A 16,837-nucleotide genomic window follows, 5' to 3' on the forward strand; every position below is an offset into this window, starting at 1 on the left:
AAGAAAACAAAAAAAACTGAATATCGAACTTCTCCCTCCATTCGTCAACCTGTTCAATTGGATCACGTACCGAAGGAGCCAAGATCTTTTGTACCAATAGAGAAATAGTAACGGCATGTAACCTGCAATTGTTAAAGAATGCCGCAAGAGTAAGCTTACACGCTACCAAATTGTTAGTGCGGACCCCTGGAACGCACTGCAAAGTGGCAACGCACTACCCGTATGAAAAGACCGTTCGCTAGTATGGTATATAGAGATATATAGAGATAGGCGGGCAACTCCCCACCTGTAAAACATGAGAATTCAGATGACACACAACTCTTTACATCGATCTCGACCATACCAGAATCCCTCCAACAAGTTTGGCACGTTTCGTCTGAAAGTTCTACATCCCATGGGCCATAGCCAGTAGCAACACTACCATCCTCGACATGTCCACTACCGCTACCGTCCGACCCCATTTCAACTTCGAGGTCGAGATCGAGCTCCTGGTCAAGCCTAAAGAGGGCAATACTAAACTGTACAGGGACCTCAAGGCGTCGGGCTTTGATCCAGCTCTCAAACCAGGCCATGATGCGGACAAGAAAAAGGCAGAGAGAAATCGGACAGAAATACGTAAGGCTTTGGCGGCAGCCTTGACCGTCTGCGATGTTGAAGCCAAAATCGATGGTGCCAGCTACGAAACGTGGTACGTCAAGGAGGAGGGTAGCCTCAGTGAAGTTGCGGACGAGAGAGGGGGCGGTTACTGTAAGTTCGGCTCGCAAAACACCCGCTACAATGATCATCTAACGGACACTAATGTCGGTGAATAGGGGCCATTAAATTGGTCTCTAAAATCATGTCGACCGATGAAGAGAACTGGGCCGATGATCTCGAAAACGTGTTCCAGGTTGTGTTGACCAACTTCGATGTCTTGTTGACCAAAGGCTGCTCTATGCATGTCCACGTTGCCCCGGGGCCGAAGTGGAATGTGACGTCTTTGCGCAACTTTATGAAGGCGACGGGAGTTTTCGACGACGCTATCACGAAGATCATGCCTGCGGAGCGCAAGAAGAACCCTTGGGCTAGATCCAACTTCCACGATGGCCCTGGGCCCGCAGACAAAGCACAGCCGGCGCTGAAAAAAGCATTCGACGAGGTCCCTTCGAAAGCCTGGAAACCGCTATTTGCGGTTTTTGACAAGATCGAGATGACCAACGTTCTCCTCACTTGGGGACAGGTCCGCGAGGTGTCATGGAATCTTGCATCCCTCCACAAATCTGAAACTGTCGAGTTCCGACGACCCCCTGGTGTCAAGACAGCTGCGGCCGCACAGAAATGGGCTACCTTCGCCGTCGCCTTCGTTTGTGCCGGCACCCAATCAGACTGGCAGGCTCCGTGGCTGTTGAACAAAAGGAGCGCCACCGTTGGCGAGCTCCAATCCTTTGTCTCGAGTGGACTTGAGCTCCTTGGTTGGGAACACCTTCTGGATACCCGTGAGCTGACCGAAAACACCTCGTCGGCGATGCCGCTCGAACATTTCGATTGGGAGGGGGTGAAGCGCAAGCTGGGCGAAAGCTAAGAAGCCGAGCGGAATTGAGGAAAAGGCCGAGGCTCGGGTTGATAAGGGTGGGTTGGAAAAGTCGGCGTTCATTAGCCGGTGCCGTCGACTTTTACTTTCGAGGTTGGGATGGCGGTGATGGCTTCCATGTTGATTAGCACCCTCTGGCCAAAAAAGGCCGAACTCGAAACTGAAGGAAAGCAAGAAATCAAGCAAAAAGAACAAATGAAAAGAGATGGAGAAGACTAAGTCAAATGAAAAAAAGAGGGTAAAAGAAAAGGAAATGGAGTAAATAGAGTTTCCTTGGGCTTCAGGATGACTTTCGTTATATTCCTCCAGCCGAGGACTCGAAGCTTCCATTGCCCTAGTTTATCTATATGAGACGCCACAAGGAGACTCCAGTCGCTCCTGATCTTCCAATCCAAAGTGCCCCTGCCCCGTCTGCCCACTCTAGAAGGCGCAGCCTTCTTCGTTTCGGCCTCCCAACCGTGGGGCGAGAATAGAGAGGTCAAACTGGCCTGACAGGCTGACTGACTGGCCATGGCCATTGCCCACCCTCGGCTTGGTTGCTCGATACCAGCTCCAAGATGTGGCACGGACTAAAGTGTTGGTGTTTTGCGCTATCTACGGCCACATTTACCCACCTCCTCTGGGCCTCATCTTGAACGATGCATGCTAATTTTAGGTATGTCTCGCAGCCATCACGGCGGCTTTTGAAACTAGCGCGGCCAGATGTCTCTGATCTTCTGCACCGAATGTTTCAGAAGAAGTGCCCCTGTGGGTGATCTACCTTTTGATTGGACTCACCGGAGACAGTTGGACATTTGGTTGGTTAGCCATTCGGTGCAACTATCTCCCTACCACGTATGTACATAGTAGGGGGTGGCGAAGTGTTGGTGACGGCCTGCCTTGACCACAGTGCGGCTCGGGCCGCGGGCCATATATGGGGCCGGCTGTGTTTTGACTTGGGAGCAGAGGAAAATATTTAACGAGAAGTAACCACGGCAGATAGGTATCTACCTACATAGGGCTATAAGCAAACACACTGAACAGTCCAGAATTCCAGCACTTTTCGATTCTTTCCAACCCGAATGAGCCCCCTGCTGCACAAGTGGACCTATATACCTACCAGGCTCCCGACGACATAAAGCCGACAAAAACACCACACTGCGCCACGCGCCTTTGCCTCTGAACAAGCAAGCAAGCAAGCAAGCAAGCAAGCAAGCTGCCTGCCCGCCATCCTCGAATCGCAAAACCACACCGTCGCAATCATTCCCTTCCTTGCTTTCCCACAATCATCTTCACGTCGCCTCTCACAAACAAAGCAAAATGTCTGCTCTTCAACGCGCGATCGCCAGCAAGGCCCAACAAGAGGAGGAGGATGACGACGCATGGCGAGCGGCGCGATGGGCGGCCGCGCGCAAGGCTATGGCCGACGGCACATTCAAACGTACCGAGGTCCGCATCCCCGTCGTCCTGAGTCCGGACGGCCCCGTACCGTCGCCCGAAGCCCTGCAACGCCTCGTGGGGATCGAGTCGCTGCCCGAGGTGCTGGAGACGACGCTCACCACCTGGGACAGCAGCAAGAACGGAGGACTCGGGGGTAGTACGGTGACAGCTGCTAGGATTTGTCACGTGAACTATAGTGAGAAGAAGAGATTGGAGAACAGGGCGGAAGTGGAGTATGATGCGACGGGGAAGTATGAGGTGATATTTCGGGGGAAGAAGAGATGTCCGATGGTGGTAAAGTCGTTGAAGAAGGGTGGGGGTGGAAATGGGGCTGCCGGTAACAAGGGGACTGCCGATGATGGGGATGGTCTAGGTAATGGGAAAGTGACGAAGTAGAACGTGTCTTGATCTGGAAAACAATGATATTTGATTTAGGCTATAGATTGTCAGCCATTGCTGAATGACACCCGTTTCTGAATCTGGTCGTCCAAGTTGGGACCCCCCCACCGCTTCCTCTTCTACGTACAATGAGACAAGCTTGATGTGAAAACGGTGGCTTGGATATTAGACTACGAACTAGGTATGCCACATGAGGATGATTGCTGGCGACTGAAATTCGCCAATATGTCACATTACATATAAAGGCGGAAGACGAAGACAACTAATAACTAATATGTCTCTTGCGTTGGAGTTAGTCCTGCTCTAACCGCCGGATCTTTACTAACTACCTCATCTACACTCTAATCTGGGTAGTATTGACTAGACATGGATCATGGATCCTTAAGCTATCGCACACCTTCCAATATTGACCACTACTTTCACTATTCCTTCCAGAGCTTATAATCACTAAAGTACTGATCGTGGATCCTCCTCGCGTAATCCATAATGACGGGAAAGCCACGAACGATCTGTTCTGTGGTCGGTGCCCTGGGACGGTCAGCATGCCTCTTTGCATTGTTTTAGAGCTGTCATCTCATTTCCGGGGAAACGTACTGGGCACAATCTAGAGCCGCGCCGACGAACCCAAACACGGTCGCATCAGCCTCCGTTGGGGAGATGCCGCCGAGAATCCAGAAAGGGCCGTCCCGGCCAGCCTCGTGAGCCTTATTGCGTGAGTCGACCAACAGCGCGTTCACACTCTCCCAAACCTCGACCCTCGCGTCCTTGGCCTCATCGTCGGTAAACCGAAGCACGCCCTGACCTATGAGCCTGGCCTTGACGGAACGGTAGGCAAACATGCCGATGAAGAACCTAATAAAAAAGGGCATGGCGCTGAGGGCGTTATCCCGCATCACGTAGTAGTTGTCAATCCACCGCTCGCGAACCTGCGGCAGAGGTTAGCCCTTGGGGTCTTTTCACTCTCTTCCACACTACCGTCGCTAATCCCACCTGATAAAAGTACAGCTTATCCTCCAACAACGCGCGCACCGCCAAGTCCGTTGCCCTCTCGGCCGGCGTCAGGCCCGCGTTCAGGTCCGCGATGTAGCCTTCCTCGACCAACCTGCGCGTGATAAGCGTCGAGTCGGCCAGCTGCTCGGGTGTTGCACCCGGCGCCCTTTCCACATCGATGTAAGGGATCTTGCCGCGGGGCGCCTTGAACACGGAGCCAGCGCCGACCTTGTACGGCACTCCGCCGATGCGCAGGCGCGTCTCGAGCTTGTTCACGAAGGGCGAGGGGACGTAGCTGCCCCGGGCCGGGAAGCCGCGGTGGAGGGTGAGAGGAGGGATTGGTTTGGATGTCATGGTGTTGTGTGCACGTGAAACGGGGTTGGAGAGACTATGAACTAAGTATCACATGGATGATTGTTTTGGGGATGTTCAATAAAAGAAAACCTCTTTGATAGATATCATCCTCGACTCGAGGGCCGTCGAGTATTTCCGAATCCCCGACGCCGAACCGATCGGCATCGACGTCGCGAGAGCCCGGAGGCGGCGTTGGTGGGGGCCGATTCAGGTTTTCAGCCCCTAATTCAGCGCTTCTCTCGAGGGCTGTTCCAGGCAGCAGCTGAGGGGCGGATGGAGGTCGCGAAAGGAAGGTGGGGCACACACCGTCCTTTCTCTTCACCCAGACCCATCAAATCAAGCAAAAACGCCGCCAAAGATATCGCAGAGCTGAATTTCTTCAGCAGAAGCGCTGTAAACATGGCTGCACGCGCCCACAATACGTGGTATTATCCATGTTCATTTTTGTCTGACCGGGTGACGCAGTGATGTCGCAGAGCACGGCACTCTCAACCATCTGACGAGGTACCCTAACCCACGCGCCCCGCAGCCGAGAGCCCGATTTCAACACAGGGCGCTGCCCCAGTCGTGCCAGGTTTCCAGCCCCCCCAGGTGACAGGATTGCTGCATCCATACGCCGCAACGCATGGCAGTGGGAGGGTATCATGATATCAACCTTGGAGAGCTGGATGCCAACGAAGTCATTCCAAACCAGGCGTGGGCTAAAGGGTTAGGGCTCTGCATTTCGAATTCGGGAGCCAGACCGAGACTGCGTGCAGCAAGCAGTCCGAGAGCCCCACCTCCCCGCATCTTGCCTCCTCTTGAACTTGTCTTGTCTTGTGCCAACAGAGCGCAGAGAAGAGGGCGGTGTCTTCCGAGTATCTCGTGGTGTAAGCGAGCCCGAATCCTTCACCGACAGACGATAAGGCTCTGTGGATTTCGGACCTCGCGTTGTTGGGGCCAAGGCTGTCGGGCGGGCATTAAAGTGGTGCCAACTCCGGGATCCGGCCGTGCTTATCATCAAGAGGAGTGCCCGATGATACGGGTCGGATCTGCGCCTGCAAAACGTGGAGGAGGCTCAGAGACATTCTCCACTACCTTAAACGTTCCTTGGCTCACTTTTATCTCATCAGGCGTGCCAGGTTCCCCACAATCGGTCAGTTTCTCAGACAGGATTCTCGGGCCAAGAAGATGGAGATTGTTCTGCTCGGTGACGCTTCGAGATTTGGCCGGTTAGAGACAGGGATTATGACGGACCTCGAGCGACCCAGCAGTGCGAGCAGCGTCGGCTCAGAGCACGGAATCTGGGGCGGGTAAGCACCCCCCTTGGTCCGCTTGGCGAGCTTGGCCAGGCCTGAGAGGCGCCAAGTCTCGGTTTCCTTCCTGGATTCTGGGGATTTTCCCTGGACCTTCCTAACACTGTCACTTGGCACTGGGGCAGCGGCGATAAAATCCTCGAGGATTGGTCGTCCCTTCGGCAGGCCATGGCAGTCCAGTTGCCCTTGATGTAACCGGATGGGGCAGGTGGAAAACGCCCACCCCCGGTCTTGGTGGTGAGTATCTCTGACCACTCGTGGCGAGGGCGCAATGCAAGATGGCTACCAACGGGGGCGCAATCAAGGTCGGGCCGAAGCATAATAATCTGAACCCACCCTCCTCACTTGGTGCGATGCGAGCCTCATCCGGTCCTCTTCCACTCGGTCGCGTGCACTGAATCCCCTTCGACGACGACGACGACGACTCACCACCACGTACGTCTGGTGTCGCGAGAGCTTCATCACCACCGGCAAAATGTCAGCGGAAAAGACGGACGCGATCAACGACGACTCGGACGTGCGCCGCACGACCACGTCCACGAGCTCCCCGCCCGAGACGGCTGAACTCGAGACCAAGAAGAAGCCATGGTGGAACTCGATCCGCGAAGCGGGCTCGGCCACGCAAATCGTCATTGCCGCCGCCCTCGGTGTCGGCATCGGCCTCGCCGTGAGTTCGACCGTTGACGATATTCCGGCGGCAGCGACCACCATCGTCGCCATTCCGGGCAGACTCTGGCTGCGGGCTTTGAAGGCTGTTGGTACGTGGCGAGTGACGCAATGATGCAGCGCAATGGCAGGGACGGTTTCAGCTGACGGTTTTCCCCCCATTTTAGTCTTGCCCTTGATTGTCACGGCTATGATTCTGGCTGTCCAGCGCCTCCGTGTGATGACGGGTGGTAAGTACCTGCAAGTAATCGATGGAAGAGGCAGTTAACGGCTGACATCCTGGGTCAACTAGGTGGAAAGATCCTTGCCCGCTGGACTGTCGGTTACTATGTTCTCACCACGCTCCTGGCCATTGTCATCAGCACCATCCTGACGGACCTCGTCTGGGGCCGGTTGATGCAAGTGGTTAGCGGCGAGAGCCTGGCAGTGTCCGAGGAAGACGCCAAGACGATTGCGGACCGCGAAGAGCTCGCAATCGCAGACGTTGTCTCTCAGATGTTCGACTCGTTCATCCCGGACAACATCGTTAACGCCCTGGCCACCGACAGCCTGCTTGCCGTCCTCATCACCGCTATCGTTGTCGGTTACCTGCTCCAGCCAGGGTCGGCAATCATTCGCGTCTTGGAAGAAGTGGAAGTCATGATCACCAAGATCATCACCGTCCTTATCAAGCTTGCTCCCATCGGTGTTTTCTTCCTGATCTTGCCGAACCTCTTCAAGCTCAACATTAGCGAAATCGGCTTCAACCTCGGCATTCTCATCGGCGGAGGCGTCACCAACATGGCGATCCATCTGTTCATCGTGCTTCCCATAATATTCTTCGCCATCACAAGGAGGAATCCCTACCTCTACTGGTTTAAGTGCTCGAGGGCGTGGATCACGGCGTGGGGTTCGGCATCGTCTGCGGCCACGCTCCCCTTGTCGATGAAGTGTGTCACGGCCCAAGGTGTGCCCCTCGCCATCACCAAGTTCAGCGTCCCGCTTGGCTGCTTGGTCAACATGGATGGCACCGCTATCTACTTCCCACTGTACGTTGGACTCTAGCCTTTCATATTGCGTCCCGGGTTTCGAGGCGAGAAAGCTAACGGAAATCTAGATGCGTCGTTTTCCTCGCGGTAACGCAGGGAATCAAGCTCACGCCGGTTGACTACGTCATTATCTGCCTGCTTTCCACGCTCGCCAGTATCGGCACCACCCCGATTCCCAGCTCTTCCCTGGTCTTGACCGTCATGATCGCCCAGAGCGTCAATGTGCCCATCACGGGCATGTACGTACGTGTTATTCTCCTGCTGTCTGCCCCTCATATCGGATCCAGCTAACCCCCGACCCAGGCCATCATCATCAGCATCGACTGGTTCTTGGACCGCTTCCGGACAGCCGTCAACGTCTCGGGTGACATGTACGCTGCCAGGGTCCTCCAATCGCTTACCGGAATCAAGGATGACCCCACTGCCATGACGCCCGCGGATGAGGAGCACGTCGTGGGCCGGGTCGACGACAACTCCCAGAGAGTTTGAGGGACCCAAACATGACGATGGAATATCTCGGACTTGTAGCTACTGTTGGATCAAATTTCAAGCGTGTTTACGAGACATGGTGTCACGTCGGGGGCGTCGGCCGAGGCCGAGAGAGACTTGGTGTGTCCATGCAATGTGCGTTCCATTCCGCCGTGAGGTTGTATTTCAGTCATTATACCCCCGGGTTGGACTGTGAGCCACGTAACCGGTTCCGGTTGGCAACTCAACCGGCGAGTTCGTCACCCCAAGCTCGTTCACATAACCCGGCTGACCCACCATCTCGGCGTACTGCGGTTGGTAGTGCGGTTGGTTCGCCACCCCGGAATAGCCCTGCTGGTCCGCGCCGGGCGGCATTTCCACCGTGTACTTGTAGTCGTCGTGCGATTGTTCCGCCGCTTGCGTGTCCTGCCACGCTGCCCCCTCCGCTCTCTTCCTCTTCCTATTCCTCATACACATTATTATCGCCAGCACGCCCAGCAGGATGCCCGCCAGCGCCGCACCGACGGCGATTCCAACTACCGCGCCCGTTGAAAGCCCGCCTTCTTCCGCGGCTGGTGGGGAGGAGTCGGAGGCAGAGCCCGAGTCGGCCGACTCCGAAGCGCTCGAGAATGCGGTCTCCGAGGCCGAGGATTGTGTCGTGGGCGGTGTTGTGCTGGATGCCAGTGCGAGATCTGACGACTGATAATTCAGCTGAAACATCTGGGCTAGCAAAACCACCTGCGCCGTGGTCGGCAGCGCGGTCGTGCCTCGTCCGCCGGTCTCGGTGTCTTCGGTCACGGTTGTCGTAAAGTCGACAAAGACCGGGTAGGTGCTCGTGCCGAAGTTGACCATGTCTGTCCCGGAACACCTGGCGGTGCTGACCGTCACGCCGGTTTCCGTCGCTATACACGTGTTGCCGTTGAGGTTCGTGCACTTGAAGCCACTACGACTGCTGTCAGTGCCGACGAAAAGTGCCTAGCAGAGCATCATGGTACATACGTGGGGCAACACCCAACTGCCGTCTCGCCTTCTACCAAGGTGAACTGCAGGTCCCAGTCCTGTCGCCTGCCATATTCCGCCGTGCAGGCCGATGTATAGCCTGTCGGACACGCCAGACCGGGGGAGTAGAAGCCCCATCCCGCGAAAGGGGCGGCTGGTGTCCCGGCCCCTCGTCTGACAGGAGGCCAACAGCTCGTATTGTCCATTGGAGCCGCTTTCTCGTCCTTTATTGCGCATTGTTGTCCCCTGAACGCCCCGTCGCAAGTTTCGCAGCCGACGACATGGAGGCTGCAGCTATCGGGGATGGACCAGGCCGTGGTCAACGGCCCAAGCCATGTGCCGGATGCGCCAGTGACGGGCATTGTGCTGGCGGGAAAAGAAAGGCCGGCTATGAAGGCGCACCGAACAGTATGACGGGATTCGGAAGAGGTTCGGGTTTGTCCACTCTGGCAAACCGGGGGGGTGTCGACTTATTTATTCCTCTTCAGCCCCCACGACCGCGTCTTCCAGGCCCGTTTTTACCTTTTGGCCCCCAGATTTCCTCTCTTTTTTTTCTCTCATCCCTGAACAGGGTCCACATTGGGGACTGAGCGCGCCTAATTTAGCTCGGGCTGAGAGGTCGAACGGTGATGGGCAGATCACCGCGTTCGGGGGATGAATGCGCTCATCGAGGTTTAACCAAGTTAGCCCTATCACCAAATACCTACCTCGGCCCATCGTCACACAAGTCAAGGAGTCGACACTGGATTGCACACGCCTCTTGCTGTCGTCTGATACCAGCAGCATGGTCTTGGGTCCTGGGCCGGCTACACAGCAGCCATGTCGCGTGGTGGGTCGACAGGGGGCTCGATCAGGGGGTTCTGTTGCCAATCGGATTTGGTAGCGTGGACACCCTCGTCAAACTTGCCCAATCACTTGCGCGGGCGGTTAACTGGGCACGCCGAGGTTGCGGCTGTCATTTGTCAGTATGCGGTTGGTTCACAATGAGAGATGAGACCTCATGCTCACCTTTCATTGTTCTGAAACTTGCGCTCAAAGCAGGGCGCTCGCAGCCCGTCTTCGCCAACTTGTTTCCTCTCCACCGTCTGATTTTCTCGCCTCGAGGAGGCGCAGCTTGCCATGCGAGCATCCTTCTACACTCGCTACCGATCATCATCCATGTTGAAAGCATGAAAAGCTAGGTATCGTTGCAACTTGCACCCCTCTCGGGGGCCGGGTGCGCTTTCGTTGCGTGGCTACCGCTGCGAGCCTTGTTTCTCTGCTTCTCCTTCCCCTCTCAGACTGGGCGTCGACACAACTAGCTCGTCGATAAGACCCTCCAGCACCGTCTCCCACACAACCGTCAGGGCATCGGCCACCTTTACTCTACTCGACCCGTTGTTCTTAGAAAGCATAGGGCCATAGTCCTTGGGGTTCACTACAGTATATATTTTATATGACTACTCTACCGCCGTCGAAGCTTTCAGAACTACCGGAGATGGTGGACAAGCTGCACCGGAAGTTGGCTGCGAGAACCTGTCACGAGACTCAGTTACGTAGGTGGACTTTCAAGCTATAATAGCCGAAGCCCTTTTTGGTATGGGTACCTAGGTTGCTTTTGGACTCCCCAGAGAGCTTGAACATCAAGCGTCAATTCTATCCTACAATCTCGTATTTCGACCTAGAATTCAAGACGTTGTGGTTATTAGAAGAAAGCGGTGGTTGGTGCACGACGTCGGGAAAGTGTGAATGTATTTATTGATCCTGATAGCGGGCTTGTACCGAAGAATAGATGATTGTGACAAGGAAATCGCACACCTCAGAGTACTCGGCCATCCTGTTAATAGCTACAGACTCACACTGACACCACCAACGCCACCTAGAACCACCTCATCTTTGCCTACTCCGCAGCTCACCATCCGTCGCGTCAGCGTCCCTACCCGGGGCGTCATCAGGGCGGCCAGCTGAATAGCAGGACGTTCATGTCCGTGGCCCGTGACTGTATGGTGGGGATGTGGACGGAGAGTATGGGGGAGGTGTATACTGGGCGTTAGACGAGGCATAGTCAGGCGGAGTCAACGCGGGTGGCGGGGCGGTTGGTAGGGGATTCTCAGTCTTCTGGAGGGGGCAGAGAGGCGTTGGTTGTGGAGGGGGGGTTTCGTTTCCACGTCGTGACAAGATGCGCCAGACCTTGGTGAGCCCGAACCTGGCTGCCCAAGTGGTTTCAGTCTTGGTTTCGGTGTTGCCTTCCGCCTGCTCAGCTTGACGCTTCTGTCTCTTGGCCTTCCGTCTTTCCTCTTTCCATTTGGGGCAGCCCTTTTGCAGACAGCCACGTAGCATAAGAATATCTAAAAGGGCGAAAAATAGTACGACAGCCGTCGCAGCACCGAGAACGCTAACGAACGTCGTGAGAAATTCGGGGCTGGGCCCATCGTCTGCCTGTTCCTCTCGGGTTGATAGAGCTGCCTGTTCCTCCGGGATCGGTAGAGCTGCTGCTACCATGAACGTCATCGTCATCAAGCTCATAGCCTTGAAATGGGTAGGGGCCATGGTGAGACAGACGAACCCGGTGTTGGTTGGCGGATGGTGTGGTACTACAGTCGAGGTATATCTGGTGTCTGGTGTTTCTGGGGCGTGTATTATATAGCTGTACAAACCGCCTCGTCATTACTCTGGTCTACTTATTAAATAAATCTGTGTTCAGTGGTCACGCGGCTATGTTATCAACATCCAAGGTCGCCTTTTCTTTATACCTTGTTTGTTCCAGGATGGTCTAGTGGTGTTGGTAGAGACAGATGTTTCACACACAGGGATATAAATAGGCTTCAGCACTTAAAAACTCAAAAATCAAACATTTCTATGGCTCGGTTAATTTGCCTGCCGGTTGTGGCTTAGAACAAAGCAATCGCGTTGGGCGGCGAGGCGACCAGCCCGGGGTGGTTCAGGGGCGCCGAAGTCAACAAGAAGCTGTATCTCCCCGTCTTTTTGGCGTATTCGCCCAGCGCTTTGAGGTCCCACAGCTCGCCGATAGACATGCCGAACTGGTTGAGAAACCAGGGATGTAGAACTAGGCTGGTTGTTAGCACTATTCGCCTATACTTTTCATAGTTCGGCTACTGCTCCGGGGAAACTCACCCAGGTCCGAAACACCGCCCGGCGTTCCATCGGGCTTCAGCGCCGGAAGCGCCTCAAACGCGTGGGCATCGCCCGCCACAGCCGCAAAGCGGTGATTCCACACCCAGCGCGCCGTATCCGCGTGCCCGTGGAGACCCGACATGGTACCGGCCTGAAACTTGGCAAAGTCCTCGGGCGTCGGGGCCTCCAGCATCTGGGTGTATCCGGTCCGGATAATGAGAATATCACCGTGCTTGAACTCGACGCCTTGGTGCTTGGCCACCTTCTCAATATCCTCAGCCGTGATACGGTACCCGTCGAGCGGGTGGTATGGCTCGCCCGTCGTCTCCTCGTGGTACCGCTTCCAGTCGATCAGGACACCACGTCCGGCGAGGGCGCCGCGCGAGTGCCAGTGCTCGATGGTCGGGAGGGGATTCTCGGCCGTGGATTGCACCGAGAGGCCTTCCGCCGTTGGCTTTTGGCCATTGTATGTGGTGCCGTCGGTGGTGATGTGGCAGAGGCTGTCCCACTGGCTGCCGAACTGGGTATTAAACTCGAGCTCGTCATCCCAGCCTTCGCAGTCCATGTCTAGATCTCTCAGGCGGTGCGGGCGATGTACCGGCGGCTTGCGACCCGCCACTGGGAACTTGATGCCGTTCAATGGCCAGCTATATGTCGTCAGCTTCATTGCAATCGTCCCCTGCCGCAACGGAATCAACCTACTTGAGGGAAATTGAGACGCCATCCTTGACCTCAGCAGCAGCCTCAGCCACGATCTTGGGCGTGATGAAGTTCAGAGTGCCAAACACATCTTTCTTGCCGTCTTTGTCAAATACGCCCCAAGCGCAGCCCTGAGGCTGCCCATCGACCTTGGGCAGATCGTCAAAGTCTGGGACTGAACTTGGGTCCATAGCGAACGGTATCGGGGTTTCGGGTCGACCTCAAAGAGTGTGGTTATGTGGTTACTAGCACACTAGGGAGGGCTTCTTGCCTGAGATAATATATTGGTTCGCCCCCGCAGGATCGGGGCGGTGAATGAACCTGAGGGGGCGGCTTGAGCCAGTGTGACTCTGTGAACAGGGGCTGTGACTTCATTGTGGAGGCCCCCGAGCCTCCGTGACTGGGCATCCCAAGTCCCCTCTTTCAGACGGAGGGACCGCTCGGACAATGACCCCTAGTTAGCGGAGTCCTCTTCAGTCCCAAGGCCGTCATGCTGTCAGCCGCTAGCTAAGTGGAGGTCGAGTGCTGGCCTTCAACCGGCGGTCCGGCGCATTAAAGTTGGCCGCCCTAATGCAGAGCCAAAGCCGAGAGTCCAATGCCGTAGAGCCAAGCGCCCCCCGGAACCATCGCGCTTGGTGCGCCTGCTGGAGAATTTCGTGGAATCAAGCTCCTGAGTGGAGGGAGGTCAGATGGACGTGCATGTTAAAGATGCGTCTCCTTTCGAGCTATCCTAGTATTCCAGTATCCACCATTTCGTGATTCCCAACTTGGGAAATCACATACTGCTGCTGCCAACAGAATGCCTTCTTTCCCAACCTCCCATACTTCCCATACTTCCCATACTTCTACATGCTGTACCTGAATCCGGCAGGTACCTAGGTACACAAAGCTGTATACAGTACTCCGTCGCACGCATGCATTCCGCGGCACGTTATCAATCCTGCCTGCCTGCTTGATTCCCGTCCCGTCTCAAGTACCTACTATGTAGGGGCGGGGAACTCAACTGCATCGATCCGCCTCCTTTACCCCTCCGTTATTACAATCCACCAAAGACCTCCATAGTACAGTCATCATCACTTCCCCACACGCCACATTGCCACCGTCGTTCGTCCTAAGAGCACGGGCAATCTGATATCCCACGGGGTGTCTGTGCCAAGTTGGGCCTGCAAAGCTCCTCAAAACGTTGTTTTCTAGGCCAGTGAAGCGGTTGGTTTCCCCCCCTCCCCTCCCCGGGTTCTCCGGTTTGGCCTTAGCGCCTGCACAGCAAAAAATAAACGAATGCGAATGCGACGGTGACATTCGTTTTCGCTTTCTACCTTTCGTCGATCATCTTTGGCTGGCCATCATGCCGTTGGTGGTCGGGCTCCCAACCTGCATCAGAAACCGAGCCCGAAATCACCTCACGGGCCCGGGCTTTCGAGCAAGTTTGTCAGGCGAGCCTGGCACAACTGCAGTAAAGGAGAAGCATATAAAGCTCTCATCGTTCCCGCCTCTTAGTATAGGTAGTTCAAACCTCTAATCAACAACATCCCACCGTGAACAAGACGCTCAAAATGACAACATCCGCTGAAACCGCGAACGGGGCTAACGCTGCCCCAAGCGCCGAAGACCTCAAGGTCTATGAGCTGTCCCAAAAGTACACGGCCGAAGTGGCCAAACGTTTCCGCCCAGAGGGCCTCGACCAGTTCGTTCGCCTCAAGGACGCCGGCAGCGAGCGGTTCCGCGCGCTCGCCGAAGACCCTTGGGTTGACCACGTTGCCTTGAATGCGAAGCCGCCCGTCAAGGACGGCTCTAAATACAAGTTTGTGATCCTCGGCGCCGGATACGCCGGCATGATGTACGCCGTTCGCTTGATCGAAGCCGGCCTCGCGAGCGGGCCCGACGATATCCGCCTCATCGACGCCAGCGGCGGCTTCGGCGGCACTTGGTGGTGGAACCGCTATCCCGGCCTGCACTGCGACATCGAGAGCTACAGCTACATGCCGCTGCTCGAAGAGACCGGGTACATCCCGACTAAGAAGTACGTATCCGGCTCCGAGCTGCTGGAACATGCCGACCGTATTGCCACGCAATGGAAGCTGCACGACAAGGCGCTTTTCCGAACGAACGTGAAGACCGCTCGGTGGGACGACGCCACTCAGTTGTGGAATGTCGAAGTCACCGAGGGGCGTGGGCCTGGCGAGCAGAACCGCGACCTGACGCTTCAGGGCCAGTATGTCATTATTGCGTCTGGCGTGCTCACGAACCCGCATGTCCCCAAGATTCCCGAACTCGAGACCTTCTCCGGGCCCCTGTTCCACACGGCGCGCTGGGACTACAAGGCCACCGGCGGGACCCCACAGGATGCCACTCTGACGGGCCTCGAGGGCAAGCGCGTGGGCGTTATCGGCACGGGCGCAACCGCGATTCAGGCGGTCCCCAGGCTCGCCAAGTACGCTAAGGAGCTGTATGTGTTCCAGCGCACGCCGTCTGGCGTCTGGTGGCGTGGTCAGCGTGAGACTGACCCCGAGGAGTGGTGAGTTAACTAGTCCCCAGAGCTTCGTTGAGTTACCGGGTAGCTAATCTCAGGCGCACAGGAAGACAAAGATTGCCAGGAAGAAGGGTTGGCAACGGGAGCGGCGGCTGAATTTTGAGACATATGTGACCGACAATGTCCAGGAGGGCCAGGAGAACATGGTCGCGGACGGATGGACTGAGATGCCCGGCTTCTCCGCCCTCCTCGGCTCTCCCAGATACCCCCTTGTCGAGCCTACGCCGGAGAAGATTGCGGAGCACATCGGGCGTCTGTACAAGCTCGACGCACCTCACTCTGAGGCAGTGAGAGCGCGCACCGATGAGATCGTCAAGGATCCCGAGACAGCCGCCAAGCTCAAGGCGTGGTACCCAACGTGGTAAGTGTGGCCGTTTGTGATGAATACGAGGGCCGATAAAAGAACACAGCTAACCGGAAGTCTAGGTGCAAGCGGGCGACCTTTAGCGACGAATACCTCCAAGCCTTCAACCAGCCGAACGTGCACCTTGTCGACACCGACGGCAAGGGTGTCGACTCCGCGACCGCCAACGGGTTGGTGGTTGCCGGAAAGGAATATCCTCTCGACATTCTCATCCTGAGCACGGGTTACGTGACTCCGAGCATTGGCGGCGGCAGCCCGGCGATGCGCACCGGCATCGACGTCTACGGCCGCGGCGGCCGGTCTCTGGATGAGAAGTGGAAGAGCCAGGGCGCCTCCACGCTCCACGGCGCGTCCTCGAACGGGTTCCCCAACCTCTTCTTTGCGCCCCTTTCCCAGTCCAGCCACTCGGCCAACAACGTCTTCACCCTCGACGTCGGCAGCCAACACGCTGTCCATATCATCGAGCAAGCCGAAGCCAAGGCCGGTGGCAGTGCCATCATCGAAGTGACGAGCGAGGCTGAGGAGGCGTGGGCCCTCGAGATCATGAAGCGTGCGCCCTGGTTCGCGAGTGTCATGGTATGCACACCGGGCTACATCACAGCCGAGGGCGAGGCTCTGAAGCAGCCCGAGGATCCGATGGAGATGGCCAAGAATGCCAGGGCAGGTAACTGGACGCAGGGTATCGTCACTTTCATAGAGGCGTTGGAGGAGTATCGTGCCGACGGGCAGCTCAAGGGAATCGATGTTGTAGCGAGGACGGCTTAGGCCGGTTCTGGGCGACACTTTGCTGTTTGAGCCTGCAGCATTGTGCGTTGGTTTTTCCCGATTTCATAAAATAGATAAATACATCAAATTCTCGAGGGACAACGCAAAAGCTTTGGGGGACTTTTTGAAAGTCGGAAGAAATCCTTGGTTGAGAAATGCGAGCCCGGTTGCTCTGCG

At 56.1% G+C, this 16,837-nt stretch overlaps 7 protein-coding genes across 7 annotated transcripts; 4 read left to right on the top strand and 3 right to left on the bottom strand.

Moving 5' to 3' along the window:
* The first annotated feature begins 313 nt into the window (after window positions 1-313).
* Window positions 314-1,839, top strand: B0H64DRAFT_473261 (uncharacterized protein). The gene is made up of 2 exons (XM_062807982.1): window positions 314-747; window positions 813-1,839. Exons 1-2 carry the CDS (start codon window positions 432-434, stop codon window positions 1,559-1,561), a joined length of 1,065 nt encoding a protein of 354 aa, XP_062660623.1. The 5' UTR covers window positions 314-431; the 3' UTR covers window positions 1,562-1,839.
* A 635-nt stretch (window positions 1,840-2,474) lies between these two features.
* B0H64DRAFT_391364 (uncharacterized protein) lies at window positions 2,475-3,467 on the top strand. Its single transcript, XM_062803465.1, has one exon. It carries the CDS (start codon window positions 2,870-2,872, stop codon window positions 3,383-3,385), a length of 516 nt encoding a protein of 171 aa, XP_062660624.1. The 5' UTR covers window positions 2,475-2,869; the 3' UTR covers window positions 3,386-3,467.
* A 174-nt stretch (window positions 3,468-3,641) lies between these two features.
* Window positions 3,642-4,845, bottom strand: B0H64DRAFT_118541 (uncharacterized protein). Its single transcript, XM_062797904.1, has 3 exons — window positions 4,379-4,845; window positions 3,983-4,314; window positions 3,642-3,916 (listed from the first exon to the last, which is right to left on the bottom strand). Exons 1-3 carry the CDS (start codon window positions 4,730-4,732, stop codon window positions 3,811-3,813), a joined length of 792 nt encoding a protein of 263 aa, XP_062660625.1. The 5' UTR covers window positions 4,733-4,845; the 3' UTR covers window positions 3,642-3,810.
* A 1,380-nt stretch (window positions 4,846-6,225) lies between these two features.
* Window positions 6,226-8,293, top strand: B0H64DRAFT_118477 (Sodium:dicarboxylate symporter). Its single transcript, XM_062797903.1, has 5 exons — window positions 6,226-6,785; window positions 6,861-6,923; window positions 6,986-7,721; window positions 7,790-7,964; window positions 8,025-8,293. Exons 1-5 carry the CDS (start codon window positions 6,503-6,505, stop codon window positions 8,208-8,210), a joined length of 1,443 nt encoding a protein of 480 aa, XP_062660626.1. The 5' UTR covers window positions 6,226-6,502; the 3' UTR covers window positions 8,211-8,293.
* Window positions 8,294-8,382: 89 nt separating this feature from the next.
* B0H64DRAFT_372513 (uncharacterized protein) lies at window positions 8,383-9,550 on the bottom strand (the record flags this gene model as incomplete). The annotated part of the gene is made up of 3 exons (XM_062802229.1): window positions 8,383-8,400; window positions 8,487-9,132; window positions 9,189-9,550. 3 exons carry the CDS (start codon window positions 9,548-9,550, stop codon window positions 8,383-8,385), a joined length of 1,026 nt encoding a protein of 341 aa, XP_062660627.1.
* A 2,449-nt stretch (window positions 9,551-11,999) lies between these two features.
* Window positions 12,000-13,682, bottom strand: B0H64DRAFT_423409 (putative cyclase-domain-containing protein). The gene is made up of 3 exons (XM_062805606.1): window positions 13,005-13,682; window positions 12,303-12,949; window positions 12,000-12,234 (listed from the first exon to the last, which is right to left on the bottom strand). The coding sequence occupies exons 1-3, from the start codon at window positions 13,190-13,192 to the stop codon at window positions 12,059-12,061; spliced, it is 1,011 nt and encodes a 336-aa protein (XP_062660628.1). The 5' UTR covers window positions 13,193-13,682; the 3' UTR covers window positions 12,000-12,058.
* Window positions 13,683-14,371: 689 nt separating this feature from the next.
* Window positions 14,372-16,822, top strand: B0H64DRAFT_118583 (pyridine nucleotide-disulfide oxidoreductase-like protein). Its single transcript, XM_062797905.1, has 3 exons — window positions 14,372-15,516; window positions 15,578-15,892; window positions 15,958-16,822. The coding sequence occupies exons 1-3, from the start codon at window positions 14,555-14,557 to the stop codon at window positions 16,658-16,660; spliced, it is 1,980 nt and encodes a 659-aa protein (XP_062660629.1). The 5' UTR covers window positions 14,372-14,554; the 3' UTR covers window positions 16,661-16,822.
* The last annotated feature ends 15 nt before the right edge of the window (window positions 16,823-16,837 follow it).

Source organism: Chaetomium fimeti (genome assembly GCF_033439085.1).
Source record: "Chaetomium fimeti strain CBS 168.71 chromosome Unknown B0H64scaffold_3, whole genome shotgun sequence".
Lineage (NCBI taxonomy): Eukaryota > Fungi > Ascomycota > Sordariomycetes > Sordariales > Chaetomiaceae > Chaetomium > Chaetomium fimeti.